This window comes from Rattus rattus, chromosome 1 (genome assembly GCF_011064425.1).
Source record: "Rattus rattus isolate New Zealand chromosome 1, Rrattus_CSIRO_v1, whole genome shotgun sequence".
Classification (NCBI taxonomy): Eukaryota; Metazoa; Chordata; class Mammalia; order Rodentia; family Muridae; genus Rattus; species Rattus rattus.
The window spans coordinates 31,711,830-31,725,221 of NC_046154.1; the positions used below are offsets into that span (position 1 = coordinate 31,711,830).

General features: G+C 44.8%; 1 protein-coding gene across 1 annotated transcript in view; it reads right to left on the reverse strand.

Moving 5' to 3' along the window:
• The window catches only part of Clspn (claspin), a 35,022-nt gene that overhangs the window by 5,856 nt on the left and 15,774 nt on the right, over positions 1-13,392 (reverse strand). The window contains exons 10-20 of the mRNA XM_032897837.1: positions 12,131-12,301; positions 10,596-10,773; positions 10,255-10,319; positions 9,377-9,573; positions 8,918-9,072; positions 7,624-7,853; positions 7,017-7,128; positions 4,228-4,303; positions 3,740-3,837; positions 710-874; positions 485-606 (exon numbers count right to left, since the gene is read on the reverse strand). Coding sequence (XP_032753728.1) covers positions 485-606; positions 710-874; positions 3,740-3,837; positions 4,228-4,303; positions 7,017-7,128; positions 7,624-7,853; positions 8,918-9,072; positions 9,377-9,573; positions 10,255-10,319; positions 10,596-10,773; positions 12,131-12,301 — 1,569 coding nt within the window. The remainder of the gene's footprint in view (positions 1-484; positions 607-709; positions 875-3,739; positions 3,838-4,227; positions 4,304-7,016; positions 7,129-7,623; positions 7,854-8,917; positions 9,073-9,376; positions 9,574-10,254; positions 10,320-10,595; positions 10,774-12,130; positions 12,302-13,392) is intronic.

Genomic DNA, 13,392 nt, shown 5'->3' on the forward strand with positions numbered 1-13,392 from the left:
TGTTAGTGCTTGCAGTCTCTAAGAATTAAGGGGTTGGGGTCATGGGATAATCAAAATGGGTAATGACTGAACTGACGTGTAAAATAAACACTGGGCTTCTGATCTGCAAGAGATGAGCTATCCAGAGTTTTGTAGAATAGCGGGAGAACTGTCTCGAGAGAGCAGTCTGGAAAGCTGTCTGGAGCAGAACAGAGGCTGTCAGCTTGGACCTAAGATTTGACTTTCAGTCATTTGTTTCACTGCTCGCAGATACCTCTTTTGTCAGAACCCCTCTCCAAGCTGAGGCAGGTCCTTGGCACACGGCCATGGCCGGTTGTTTTCTAATGTGTTGGGGGATGGAACTCAGAGCATCGGTGTTCTAGGTAAGCATTCTACCAACCGAGCTGTACCTCCAGCCTCCTGGTTTAGTTCTCATTGCCATTTGCCATCCTAGAGCGGACAAATAGGTATGCTGGAACCATTTCTCTCTAAAGGACCAAGATACCTATGTGTTTCCATCGGAATTTTCTTGTTCGTCCAGGCCCGTCACTGTGCAGATCCCCGTCAGCAAGGTACCTCTCTTGATAAAGCCGCAGTCGCCGCTTATCGTCATCCAACATGGTTTTCCTACAGCAGAAGCAACAAGGCATTCAGGACCAGGACCATCGTGCCTGGTAGCATGGCTGCCTCGAGGCGTCCTATTGCTCAGAGGGCTCGTTAGAATACTAACATGTGTATTTTCTTGATCTGACTCTCCAGCTCCTCGTCGGATGGAAGCACCTCATCAATGGCGTCTTCTTCGTACTCATCGATGTCTTCCCCGTCATACTCGTCTTCACTTCCCACGTCACTGCCTGACACCTCTGCCTCATCCTCCAAGTATTTCTTCAGTCTCCTAGAAAGCAACTTGAAAGATTAGAGACTAGACAGTGGATACGCGCACAGAATATGGAAACAGTAAGGAAAGCAGAAAGCCACTGTGGTTACCCTTGTCCCAGTGGATAGCCAGCCCACAGGACAGCCCTCCTCATCGAGCCCAGAAAGTCAGAGCAAAAACAAAGCTGAAAGTAGGATGGGGTTAGTGGGGTAGCGGGGTGGGGTCAGGTAGCGGGCTGTCCGGATTGGGAAGAATGAGAGGGTGGAGGAATGTGAGCAGAATGCATTGTATCCATGTGTGAAATAGCCAAAGGGTTAACAGTAAAGAAAAGCAGAACACAGAACCATTAATAGCATGCTTAAATTCATAACACGTTTTGGTAATGTCTCAAGTGCTATTTTGGATATTTAAACATTCTCCTATGTCTTATGTGCTGGGATTATAACTGTACACCAGCACACCCAGCTGGCTTGCTTGATTCCTCAATCTGTGGGTTCTGGGGATTGAACTCAGGTCATCAGGCTTGCACAGCTACCAGTTTCACCCAGTCCCAGAAAACTCTTAATATTGACTACATATCTAGGCGTACCTGCTAGAAGGTTCAAACTAGTTTGTTTTGTATTTAAGCTCACCGGTGCTTAGAGAACAGTCCGAGGCAGTAAGACCAGAACTCCCTGTTGTCTGACACGGTTACAGTTCGTCTTTTCTATTTTCCGTTTTGGTGAGGTGCTGGAGACTGAGTCTATGACCATGCTAGGACGCTCTCTAAACTTCAGCTCTACTCTTATATTGTATTTTATTTCCCCTCTAAATCCTAGGCTTCCTGGAGAGTTCCTTCAAGGGCCACTAGTCACCAGGCTTCCCGGGCTTCTCAGTAATATCGCTGAGCAGTTCAACTTAGGTTGCCATTCTTTAAGGACTGATTTGAAGACCTCTGCGATTAAATAAAGTTTAACAACTACTAGCTCTGGGGTGGAGGAGGGGGAGGGGGTGATCTGGCTATATCCTAAAGCTGTACAGAAAAGTTAAAGTGACAGGTGACAAATGAGAACACCAGCTGGATCCTACGAGGATGAAATGACAGGCCAAAAGCAACAATATAAATCTAACGGAGATCAATATGACGTCCTGGACATGAATCTAAAAGTCATGCATATGCTATATGTTACTGAATCTTTATTAAAATTATGTTTGTGAAATCTCTTTAAAATTACAGGGGGCTGGAGAGATGGCTCAGTGGTTAAGAGCACCGACTGCTCTTCCTGAGGTCCTGAGTTCAAATCTCAGCAACCACATGGTGGCTCACAACCATCTGTAATGGGATCTGATGCCCTCTTCTGGTGTGTCTGAAGGCAGCTACAGTGTACTCATATACAATAAAATAAAATCTTAAAAAAATAAAATAAGGGCTGGAGAGATGGCTCAGCGGTTAAGAGCACCCGACTGCTCTTCCAGAGGTCATGAGTTCAATTCCCAGCAACCACATGGTGGCTCACAACCATCTGTAAAGAGATCCGATGCCCTCTTCTGGTGTATCTGAAGACAGCTACAGTGTACTTATATATATAATAAATAAATAAATCTAAATAAAAAAAAAATAAAATAAAATAAATAAAATAAAATTACAATACTGTGGATATGCTACGAGGGAAAGTCAAGAGGCAAAACTAAACACATAGGGAAATTATTTAAATCTCAGTTGTATAAGAATATTTGCATAAAAAGTTATGAGGAAACTTATTATCAACACTTTCACAATCATTCTGGCCAATGGATATGAATAACTCCCTCCCTTTTCTCCTCCTTCCCTAACCCTCCATCTTTCCCTTTGTATTTGTGGTGCTGGGGATAAACCCAGGGCCTTGTGTATACCATGCAGAGTGCTTTACTACTGAGCTTTACTTCCAACCCCTGTCCATCTGTCTATCCATCCCTCCAATAGTCTACTCCCCCACCCACCCACCCACCTATGTTTCCGTGGGTATGTGGTAGACATTAAGCTCAGGGTCTCATTCATATAGGCGAACACTCTACCAAATGACCCACATCTCCAGCCCATACGTCCTTAGAATACTCTAAAATAAAAGTTTTACTCTTATGACCAGAGTGACAAATATGTTGAATATTAAACAATTAAGCGGGCCATTTGCCCGAGATGAGAGCCAAGAACACTAGGAATGACAGACTTCATAGGAGCACAGTTCCAGGCAATGCAGTTATGTGCAACAGCCTTGGAGCACAGGGGGTGATTCAGTTCTCCTGATCTTGGGTCACGTGACTAATAACAGCCAGAGCACACCTGAGTAGAAAGAGAATATTCCAGGACACAACAAGAATAGGAAGCAATACTACTGAGAATGTCATTAGGTCTGGGAGGAATCAAGAGAGATTTAGTATTGATGTCACTTAAAGGAAACACAACTTTGAGTACTCAGGAAGTGGCCACAGAAGGATTTTTTTTTTTTTTTTTTTTTGTTCTTTTTTTCGGAGCTGGGGACCGAACCCAGGACCTTGCGCTTCCTAGGCAAGCGCTCTACCACTGTGCTAAATCCCCAACCCCCACAGAAGGATTTTTTAAAACATATTCATTTGTGTGCATATGTGTGCCATGATACAGGCATGGAGGTCAGAGGACAACTTTTGGTTCACTGTGGGGTCTGGAGAGATTGGCAGACAGGGTTGCACAGGAAGCAGTTTTTTTTGTTTTGTTTTTTTTTAACCTGCTGAGTCATCTCATTTGCCTCAAGGCCACGAAGGATTTGTTTAATTTATGTTAATCTCGAAAAGCAGAAACCAAACCAGCAAGTTCATGTGAAAAGGTAACAAGCTATACCTCAACTTGGGGAACTGTCTAGAAGCTGAAGGCATGGACAGAACACCTACATTTGCCGTTTCATCTTCTCAGACTGCTTCAGGAGCTCTTCTTCATCATCCTCCAGGTCCAGGGCCAGCTCTTCATCACTGGACTCACTGTGTCCACCCTGCAAGGTCAGAGCATCAAACCCAGTTACCACTGACAACGGGGATCACAGGAAGGGAGCCCCGCCACACCTTGTGCACGAGACAAAGCGCTGTATGTTCTTTCCCCTGTTCTTAAACTTGTTTACTCTGTAGACAGTTGTGTAGTACAGGCTGGTCTCGAACTCATAAACCTATCTCAGCCTCCCAGGTACTGGGATTACAGGCGCATGGTCCTGGTTTGAGCTCCAGCACCGTGAAACAAAACGGAAGGCAACATGAGAATTTGTGAAGTTCTGTCCCCATGCCTCATCACAGGACATTGCTTCTGGTAAGACACTAAGCTCAGAATTCTCAAGAACTGATGCAGGGGAGTACCGCGTAGAGCTTGGTTGTGCTCTCTCTGCACTTACCTCATCGCTAGCAAATTCATTCTCCTTTGAAACAAGATGAAACTCTCCAAATTCCTCTTCTTCACCCTCTTCCTCCCTAGAAGACAAAACACTAAGTTACTGAAAGCACATCACAAGCAGTCAGCCGAGCTAAGGACTTATGACACTTATCAGCACTGCTAAATTCTTAAGAAGCAGAAAATGAGGTATCTGTCTTTTTAAAAAGGTGTTTTGAGCTTGGTGGCTAAAGCATTTACTCTGCAACTGTGAAAACTGGAGTTCTGATCCCCGGAACCCACAGCAATGCCAGGTTGGCAGAGTGGCCCACTGAAATACAGCCTCAGAAGGCAGAGATAAGGACACTCAGGGTCATCCCTGGGTGTAGTGGTTCAGGCCTTTAATTGCAGCACTTGGAAGACAGAAGCAGGTGGATCTCTGTGAGTTTGAGGCTAGCCTGGTCTACAGAGTGATCTCCAGGCCAGCTAGGGATACAGAATGAGACCCAGTCTCAAAGACAGAAAAAATTATGCTGATACTACTATATAAGCAACCTCAGCCAGTAAACTCTACACCCATTAAACAAATTTTCCTCTCTCCATCCACCATCTGATTTCCCTGTCTCTGTAAAACTGCTTATTCCAAAGACTATATATATGGACTTCTACAGTATTTGTCCTTCAGTGACAAATATTTCTTGGTTCTTCCATGTTGAAGCATGTGTCATAATTTCCTTCCTACTGGGCTGGGTGCAATGGTACACAATGGGAGGATGAGGCTTAGGATTGCCAGTTTGAGGTCAGCCTGAACTAACAGTGAATTCTAGGCCAGTATGGGCTGCATAGGAAGACCTAGTCTCAAATGACAAAAACAAATTTCCTTCCTTTTAAAACCATTTAACACATATAAATTTTATTTAGTAGATGTGCCAGCTACTTCTATGTCAGCCTGACACAAGCTATAATCACGGAGGGAGCCTCAATTGAAAAAATGCCTCCATGAGAGGGAGTGGTGTGCAAGTGGATAGGATATTTTCTTTTTCTTTTTTCATTTTTTTTTTATGCTCATTGGTGTTTTGCCTACATATATGTCTGTGTGAAGATGTCAGATCCTAGAACTTAAGTTATGGACAGTTGAGCTGCCATGTGGGTGCTGGGAATTGAACCCAGCCTGTTTGGGAGAGCAGCCAGTGCTCTTAACTACTGAGCCACCTCTCTGGCTCCTATAGTGCATTTTCTTAATGAATGATTGATTGAAGAAGGCCCAGCCCACTGTGGTCATCCCTGGACTGGTGGTGCTAGGTTCTGGAAGAAAGCAGGTTGAGCTAGTCAGGACACAGCACCACTCCATGGCCTCTGTATCAGCTCCTCTCTCCAGATTCCTGCCCTGCTTAAGCTCCTGTCCTGACTTCTTTTGATGATGAACAGTAATGAGGAAGAGTAAGCTAAATAAACCTTCCCTCCCCCGTTTGCTTTTTGTCATGGGGTTTTAGCCCAGCAAGGATAACCTTAACCAAGACAGCAGTCCATTACACTCCCTCTTCATTTTAGCTATTATCAAATAATGTTAAACACACATTATAAAAACCTGTTTTATTCATTTATGTGTAAGGAGTTCATGTAGCTGGGCTGGCCTTAACTTTCTTGCCTTCATTTATTTTTACATTTATTTATTTAATGTATGTGCATGTACAGGCATGTGCATCTATAACTACACACATGTTATAAGTATTCTATTACATAAAGAGGCCAGAGGACAATTTGTGGGAGTCAGTTCTTTCCTACCATGTTAGACACATGCTTCAGGCTTGGTAGCAAGTACCCTGACCCACTGAGCCACTTACCTGGCCCTGAACTTGATTTTCTTGCCTCTACTGGATACCAAGCATACACCACACTAGGCTTTCTGCCCCCCTCCCCCTCTCTCTCTGAGACAAGTCTTTTCCATGTCATTCACTTGGCCAGGAGCTCACTATATGGCCAAAGAAGACCTTGAACACCTGATCCTTCTCCCTTCACCACCTAAGCTGCAGGGCTACAGGTGTGTAGGACCATCCCATCTGCCCACCTGTATTTTTACTTTTAAGTCTGTGTGAGCAGGATTTCAGTGTGTAGACTAGGCTGGCCTGGAGCCCACGACCCTCTTGCTGCAGCCTTCCCAGTGCTGAGGTCACAGGCCGGTACCACCACTCAGACTTCTTTAGAGCCAAAGTGGAACTGCTGGATCAGACCATAATTCTATTATCAATTCTTTTTTTTTTAAATATTTTTTTTACTTTATTTTTTATTACAGTATACCATAGCTGTCTTCAGACACACCAGAAGAGGACATCAGATCCCATTACAGATGGTTGTGAGCCACCATGTGGTTGCCAGGAATTGAACTCAGGACCTCTGGAAGAGCAGTCAGTGCTCTTAACTGTTGAGCCATCTCTCTAGCCCTCTATTATCAATTCTGAGAAACCACTGCACTGTTTTTCCTAGCAGCTCACCAAGAATAAACAGAGGTTTCCCTTATTTTTGCCAAGACTTAGTTTATATAAAACTCTAGTCACCCTAAAGGATGTGGGGTAGTATCTCAGATTTGCCTTTTCCAAAGTTATTTAGTTCATTGCTAAACACAGAGAACCAGATCCTAGGACTGTTTGGTTAGTTGTTTTTGTTTTTGTTTTCTCTGTGTATCCCTGGCTGTCCTGGAACTCAGAAATCCGCCTGCCTCTGTCTTCTAGTGCTGGGATCAAAGGTGTGTGCCACCATGTCTGGTGGATCCTAGGGTTTTATCTTCCTGAGTTCCCACCAAACTCTGAGACTCACCTGTCTGTCGGGAAGGAGCCCGAGCAAAGAGCAAGCGCCTCTTCCATGGGATCTTCTGTGCCACTCTCCTTCTCCTCCTTCCTCAGCTCCAGCGGGGCCACCGGGGAAGCATCTGCCTCACAAGGAAAGATCGGTAAGGAAGGAAATGATACCTTTTCTCTCCCTGGCCATCTAAATACCAACCAGCTCAATTCAGTTCTTAGGTAGGATGTGGAAAAGTTCACCATTCATTCTTTCAACAAATCCTGACTCATACGTACTGTGTACCAAGCCCCAGGAAGACAGTCATGAACAAAACGGACACCCAATTACCTCCTAGAGCCTACTTCCTGTTCCAGCAAGCATGCAACACTTACTACACCAGACACTGCTCTAACCTCTGGACACAGATTAACTTATGCATTATGACAATGAAGCTAAAGCAGCCCGAAGTTGACACTCACTCTAAAAACACAAGAGTGGTAAAGCTGAGGAAGTGAGGGAGTTCCCTCACATCCCTGCTCCCTGTACATTTACAGAGAGGGGCAAGAGCTGCTTTTCAGGGACGCTGACATAAGCTGACTGAAGTCTAGCTGTGGTAAACTGGACACTCTCACTGAATATTTACCTTGAGAAGGAAATTTGCCAGAGCAGAGGTTCAGAAGTTCCTCCATGTTTTCTTTCTGGTCATTCTTCCTTGGCTGACATTTCTCCTCAGACTGAGATGTGAACTGTCCGGTACACAAGTCGAGCAATTCATCCATGTTGGCATCCATGGCATTCTCGTCCATACTGGCCAGCGGCAACTGCGGCTTCAAAGCCTGATACCGATTCCGGTGATTTCTAACGTTTAAAAACCTACAAGTACAGTGAAGTGTCAGAAATTACCCAGAGAAGAGATAAACCACAGGTGAAAACCTTCTGACTCCCACCACCAGGGTTAGAAGCTGACCGTGGCCAGCAAGATGGCTGAGCGGGTAAAGGGCACTTGCTGCCAAGCCTGAAGATCTGAGTTCCACCTCCAGGATCCACGTGGAGGAGGGAACCAACTTCAGCAAGTTGTTCCAGGACCTCCTCACACACAGGATAAACAAAATGCAATTTTGAAAAATTATAAAAAGAAAAATAAGCTAAATGTGATTGAGACCGTGAATTTCAAGGTAATGGGATTTAGAATCACCGTGGAAACACACCTCTGGGTGTGTCTTCAAGAGATTAGCTAGATTGGTTAAAAGAGGCAGCAGACCCACCCTAACTGGGGGTCTGGGGCTGGGCTCCGGGACTGTCTTAAAGGAGGAAAGGAGGTGGACATCATTCATCTCTTTCTTCTTCCTAACTGTGTCCCATGCCTGTGCTCCTGCTGCCATGACTGCCCCGCTGTGACACACAGTAGCCACTGGAACTCAACGCAAACCTCCTCTGCCTTTAGGGTCTTTCTCAGTGTCGTCTCAGAGCCACAAGGTCAGTAACTAACACTGGGCCTCAACTCAGGCAACACGATCTAAAGTTTAGCCTCATGCTAACCTAGACAGGGAGGATGGGCAAGGTTTGTTAAAGGTGAGGCATAAAGGCTCACTTCTAGGGTATAAAGGTGGCTTCTAATGATACATCAGTGATGGCTGCTATGTTCCAATCTTACCCAACAACCAGAACACAAGGAGAACGAACAGAGAAAGCCTTTACAATACAAGGTCTGTGTATTTGAAATAAGATCAGAGAATAGGAATGTCAGCAAGGAGTATTTACATTTTATTTTCTGGAGACTTTGTTCAAACTCGTGGAATATAAGACTAATGGTCAGGACACCTTCTCTTTCTCAGAAGAGAAAGCGCAGATGGAGTGGCAGAAGCTCATTTTATTTTTAAACAAAATTAAGCAGCACCCAGCCTTATTCCCACCCACAGAAACACAAAACTACCTACCCATCTGCATCCAACAGTTGGCTCTGAGTGTCATCTTCCAAACAGAACTGGAAGTCTCCTGCTCCTAGGAAAAGTGTCTTCGGCTCTGGGGAGGCGGTGTACAGATCCTGGGAATCCTCTATGGGAAGTGAAGGCTCAGACAGTTTCCCTGAACTCTGGCACCAAAAACAAAAACAAAAGCAAAACATTTCACAAATGCCATCCAGTGTCATGACAACAACAGAAGTTGCTACTTGCAATATGTCATCTGCTCTCAGGCAATCGCAGTTGAGGCGGACAATGCAGTCAACAGAGCCTAAGGAAAACTACCTGTAGGCAAGACCGCCTGCTAATTAATACACGAAGCGGGTGCATTTTTAAAGCTGAGCAGCGCGCGGTGGGGCTCGGCTGGCTGGGACGCACTCTCTTCAGCAGTGTGGGCAGTGAGCACAGGAGGTGAGAACAGCTCTCCCGCCTTACCTTAGAAGCCGAGCTGATCAGACTGCCCCGGAACAGACCAGGGGACGGCGACCTGAATCCTGCTGTAGGGAGAAAACTCGTCCCTCGGCCTGTGTGTCTGTTGCAGGGCTGATAGGATGGAATTGTGGAGCCAATGAGCTCAAAGCTGCTGTTGTGGCTGCTCTCTTTTGTTAGCAGTGAACTCGAGTCATCTTCATCTAAGGACGAGAGAATGCACTCGGAATACAGAAATACAGAGGTGCATTGTGTAGGAAGAGTTGGGAAGCGAACAGGTAAATTCACTGGCAAACCACTTAAGTTCTGGGCTCCAAGTCATTCTGTGAAAGGTCAATTAATTCACGACAGCAGCAGTGTATACTTAGGGCTCGTTACTCTGAGCTAAGTGACACATGGGAGCTCTCTTCTGTCTAAGTGCATACCTTTCTTTGATCTTTGCATAGAAATAGTTCATGTTTCACTCAATCAACAAAACGTATGTCCATGGTCAACTATAAAAATTTAGCCCAAGGGCTGGAGAGCTGGTTCGGCAGTTAAGGGCCCTTGCTGCTCTCGCAGAGGACCCACATGATACCTCACAACCATGTGTAAGTCCAGGTCCGTGGGACCCGGAGCCCTCTCCAACCTCGTGAGCAGCAGGCACAGCCATTTATGCAGGTGCAGCACGCATGCTCATAGAGTAAAAAGAAGTCAATGTTAAAAAAGAAATAAAAGCAGCTCAAAAATGGGTCACAAAAAATATTTCAAGTCATAAATAATGTCACTGCTACATGTAAGAATATGCTGCCACTAGAATAAAAAAGGAAGGAAGAAACGTTTGTGAGACTATGGTCTTACATATCAGAACTAAAGAAACGTTCTACTTGAGGGTCACTACTTACCCAGTTTGTCAGACTGCTTGCCCATGTGTTCATCTGTTTCTGATTTTTCTTCAGTAGGAAAGTAACTACAAAATAAAACAGTAAACTGCTTGAGTATCTGTTCTTACTTCCTGCTCCCTTGTAAGAAATTCAAGAATGGGCCGGAGAAATGGCCCCATAGTTAAGAGTACACTGCTCTCCCAGAGTCCCAAGTCTGGTTCCCAGCTGCAGGGGATCCAGCGCCCTCTTCTGGCCTCCTCAGGCATCTGCACTCGTGTGCACATACCTGCACACATGCACCTTTAAAAAGGACACGTCTTCAGAAATCCCAGAGAATTTTGTATTTCCTCAGAAGAACTTACCCCATCTTGGAAGAGCTGTCCTTAAACAGAAGTAAGGTGGAGTCCGAGGAGAGGGGCTTGGGGACAGAGAGGGCAACAGATTTGCCGATGTCACTACTGGCGTCTGTGTTTTCTTTATCTGTTTCTTTTTCATCTTTGGTTTCTGTATCTTCGCTGCCAAGAAGATATTCTGTAGTCTATGCCAATCATGTAAAAATAATAATACAAGTCAAAAAATGTTAAAAGTAAATCCACCCTTAGCTGAAATGTGGATTCCTGGTTATAGGTTACATCTCAAGCACGGAGAGGTGAACTTGAAACAAACTAAGTCCACGCACAATCAGGAAGTCATCCCCCTGACAGAGTGTTTCTTACACAGCATCTCACTATGTGGGCCTGGGTCCCTGACCAGTCTGAACTCCCTCTGTAGATCAGGCCAGCCTTGAGTTCACAGAGACCCACCTGCCTCTGCTTCCTGGATGCTGGGATTAAGTGTGTGTGCCACCACACCTGACTAGCTTTAGGGCTTTTCACATTCCATGAAGGAGGATTAGATGGGCATGCTACTAAGGCAGTAAGAGAGCAGTCAGTGTAGAGGAAGGATGACTGCTCATCACAGCAAGCACAGACTATAATGTGCTGCCCAGCTCAGACACTCCCTTCCCTTTCTTTACATGGGGTTAAGGACTTACCATTTCTTTCAATGGAAAAGAAAGCTCATTTCATACAGAACAGCCATATAATGAATACTCACCTTCCCTGGGCTGCAAAACTACTGTGGGACAGGGCCACGGGTTTCTTCCATAAATGCCCTCCTTAACTAAGAATGGGATTGATTTAAAAAGACCTCTTGCCTGAGAACTATTCCAGACCTCAGCCTAAATAAGAACAATTGCTTTTCAATCTCAATCAATGACAAACAGAAAAGTCCTTATTAGTAAAGTTATTTTCAATATAACACTATATTAAAACACACAAACTATCAGGTAGAAACAGGACACACACAGCTGTGAACTGCAGGCACTCAATAATGCCAACCGAACTGTATGTGCAGAGCTTGGAGTACATACACAGCTATTTTCATCCATCCACAAGGCACGCACACACACACACATACACACACGGGCAAAAACATGCATATACATGTATACATGTATGCATACATACATACACAGACACATATGGGAGCTGGAGTGATGATGCAGCACTGAAAAGCACTTTCTGCTCTTCCAAAGAACTCTGTTTCAGTCCCCAGCACCCAGCTAACAACTACCCGCGACTGCAGTTCCAGAGGACCCAGTACCCTCTCTGGCCTCTGCAGGCACTGAAGTAAACCACTCGTACACACAAATAATAAGTAAATCTTTTTTTTTTTCCCCCGGAGCTGAGGACTGAACCCAGGGCCTTGCGCTTGCTAGGCAAGCACTCTACCGCTGAGCTAAATCCCCAACCCATAATAAGTAAATTTTAACTCTTTTCTTATTCATCATAGCCAAGAGAGAAAAGTATATAATTGTCCCAAACCTCCTGCATGTCTCCATCCTCCTCCTCCTCCTCCTCTTCTCCATCTTCCTCAGACTCATCTGTCATTTCTTCCTCTTCCTCCTCCTCTTCAAATCCATCTTCATTATCTAATTTAAACAACGCTTGGCGCTTCTGCCGCTCCTCATGCCTTCGGAGTTTCATTGCCTCCTGCAACTTAGCTTTTAACATCTGCAGTTTTTCACCTGAACAAAACGAATAGCACCATGCTTTGGGTATGACAGACTACAAGGCACAGAAATAACCATGCAATTTAAACAACTTAATACAAATTTAAGCAATTTAATAAAGCTGTTTGTATTTATTCTGAACACCCAAAAGGAAAACCATAGACCTTAGTACTCTAGGCTTTTACTTATCTCAGTTTGGGAGGGAAGGCCTGCACCCAGCGGATTGTAAGGAACTGCTAAACGGATGGCGTGAAGGGAATGAGGCCTCGGAAGTCTCTAGCTCAACGGGCTAGGGATGTAGCTCAGTAGGAAACACACTGTGAGCATGCAAGGGGCCCTGGGTCTGAGTCTCACGCTGGAAGTCCCTGGCTCAGAAGTCATGATGGAAAACAGTAACACACTTACTTACATAAAGACGAACAGTTAAAAACATAACATGGCCTGGGCATATACCCAAAAGATGCTCCAACATATAACAAGGACACATGCTCCACTATGTTCATAGCAGCCTTATTTATATTAGCCAGAAGTTAGAAAGAACCCAGATGCCCTTTAACAGAGGAATGAATACAGAAAATGTGGTACATCTACACAATGGAGTACTACTCAGCTATTAAAAACAATGGCTTCATGAAATTCTTAGGCAAATGGATGGAACTAGAAAATATCATCCTGAGTGAGGTAACCCAATCACAAAAAAACATACATGGTATGCACTCACTGATAAGTGGATATTAGCCCAAATGCTCAGATTACCCAAGATACAATCCACAGACAACATAAAGCTCAAGAAGGATGACCAGAGTGCAGATGCTTCAGTCCTTCTTAAGGGGGAACAAAAATATTCATAGGAGAAGATATGGAGACAAAATTTGGAGCAGAGACCGAAGGAATGGCCATTCAGGGCCTGCCCCACCTGGGGATTCAGCCCATAGACATATAACCACCAAACCCAGACAATTATTGCTGATGCCAAGAAGTGCATGCTGACAGGAGCCTGATATAGCTGTCTCCTGAGAGGCTCTGCCAGTGCATGACAAATACAGAGGTGGATGCTAGCAGCAAACCATTCAACTGAGAATGGGGTCCCTGTTGGAGGAGTTAGA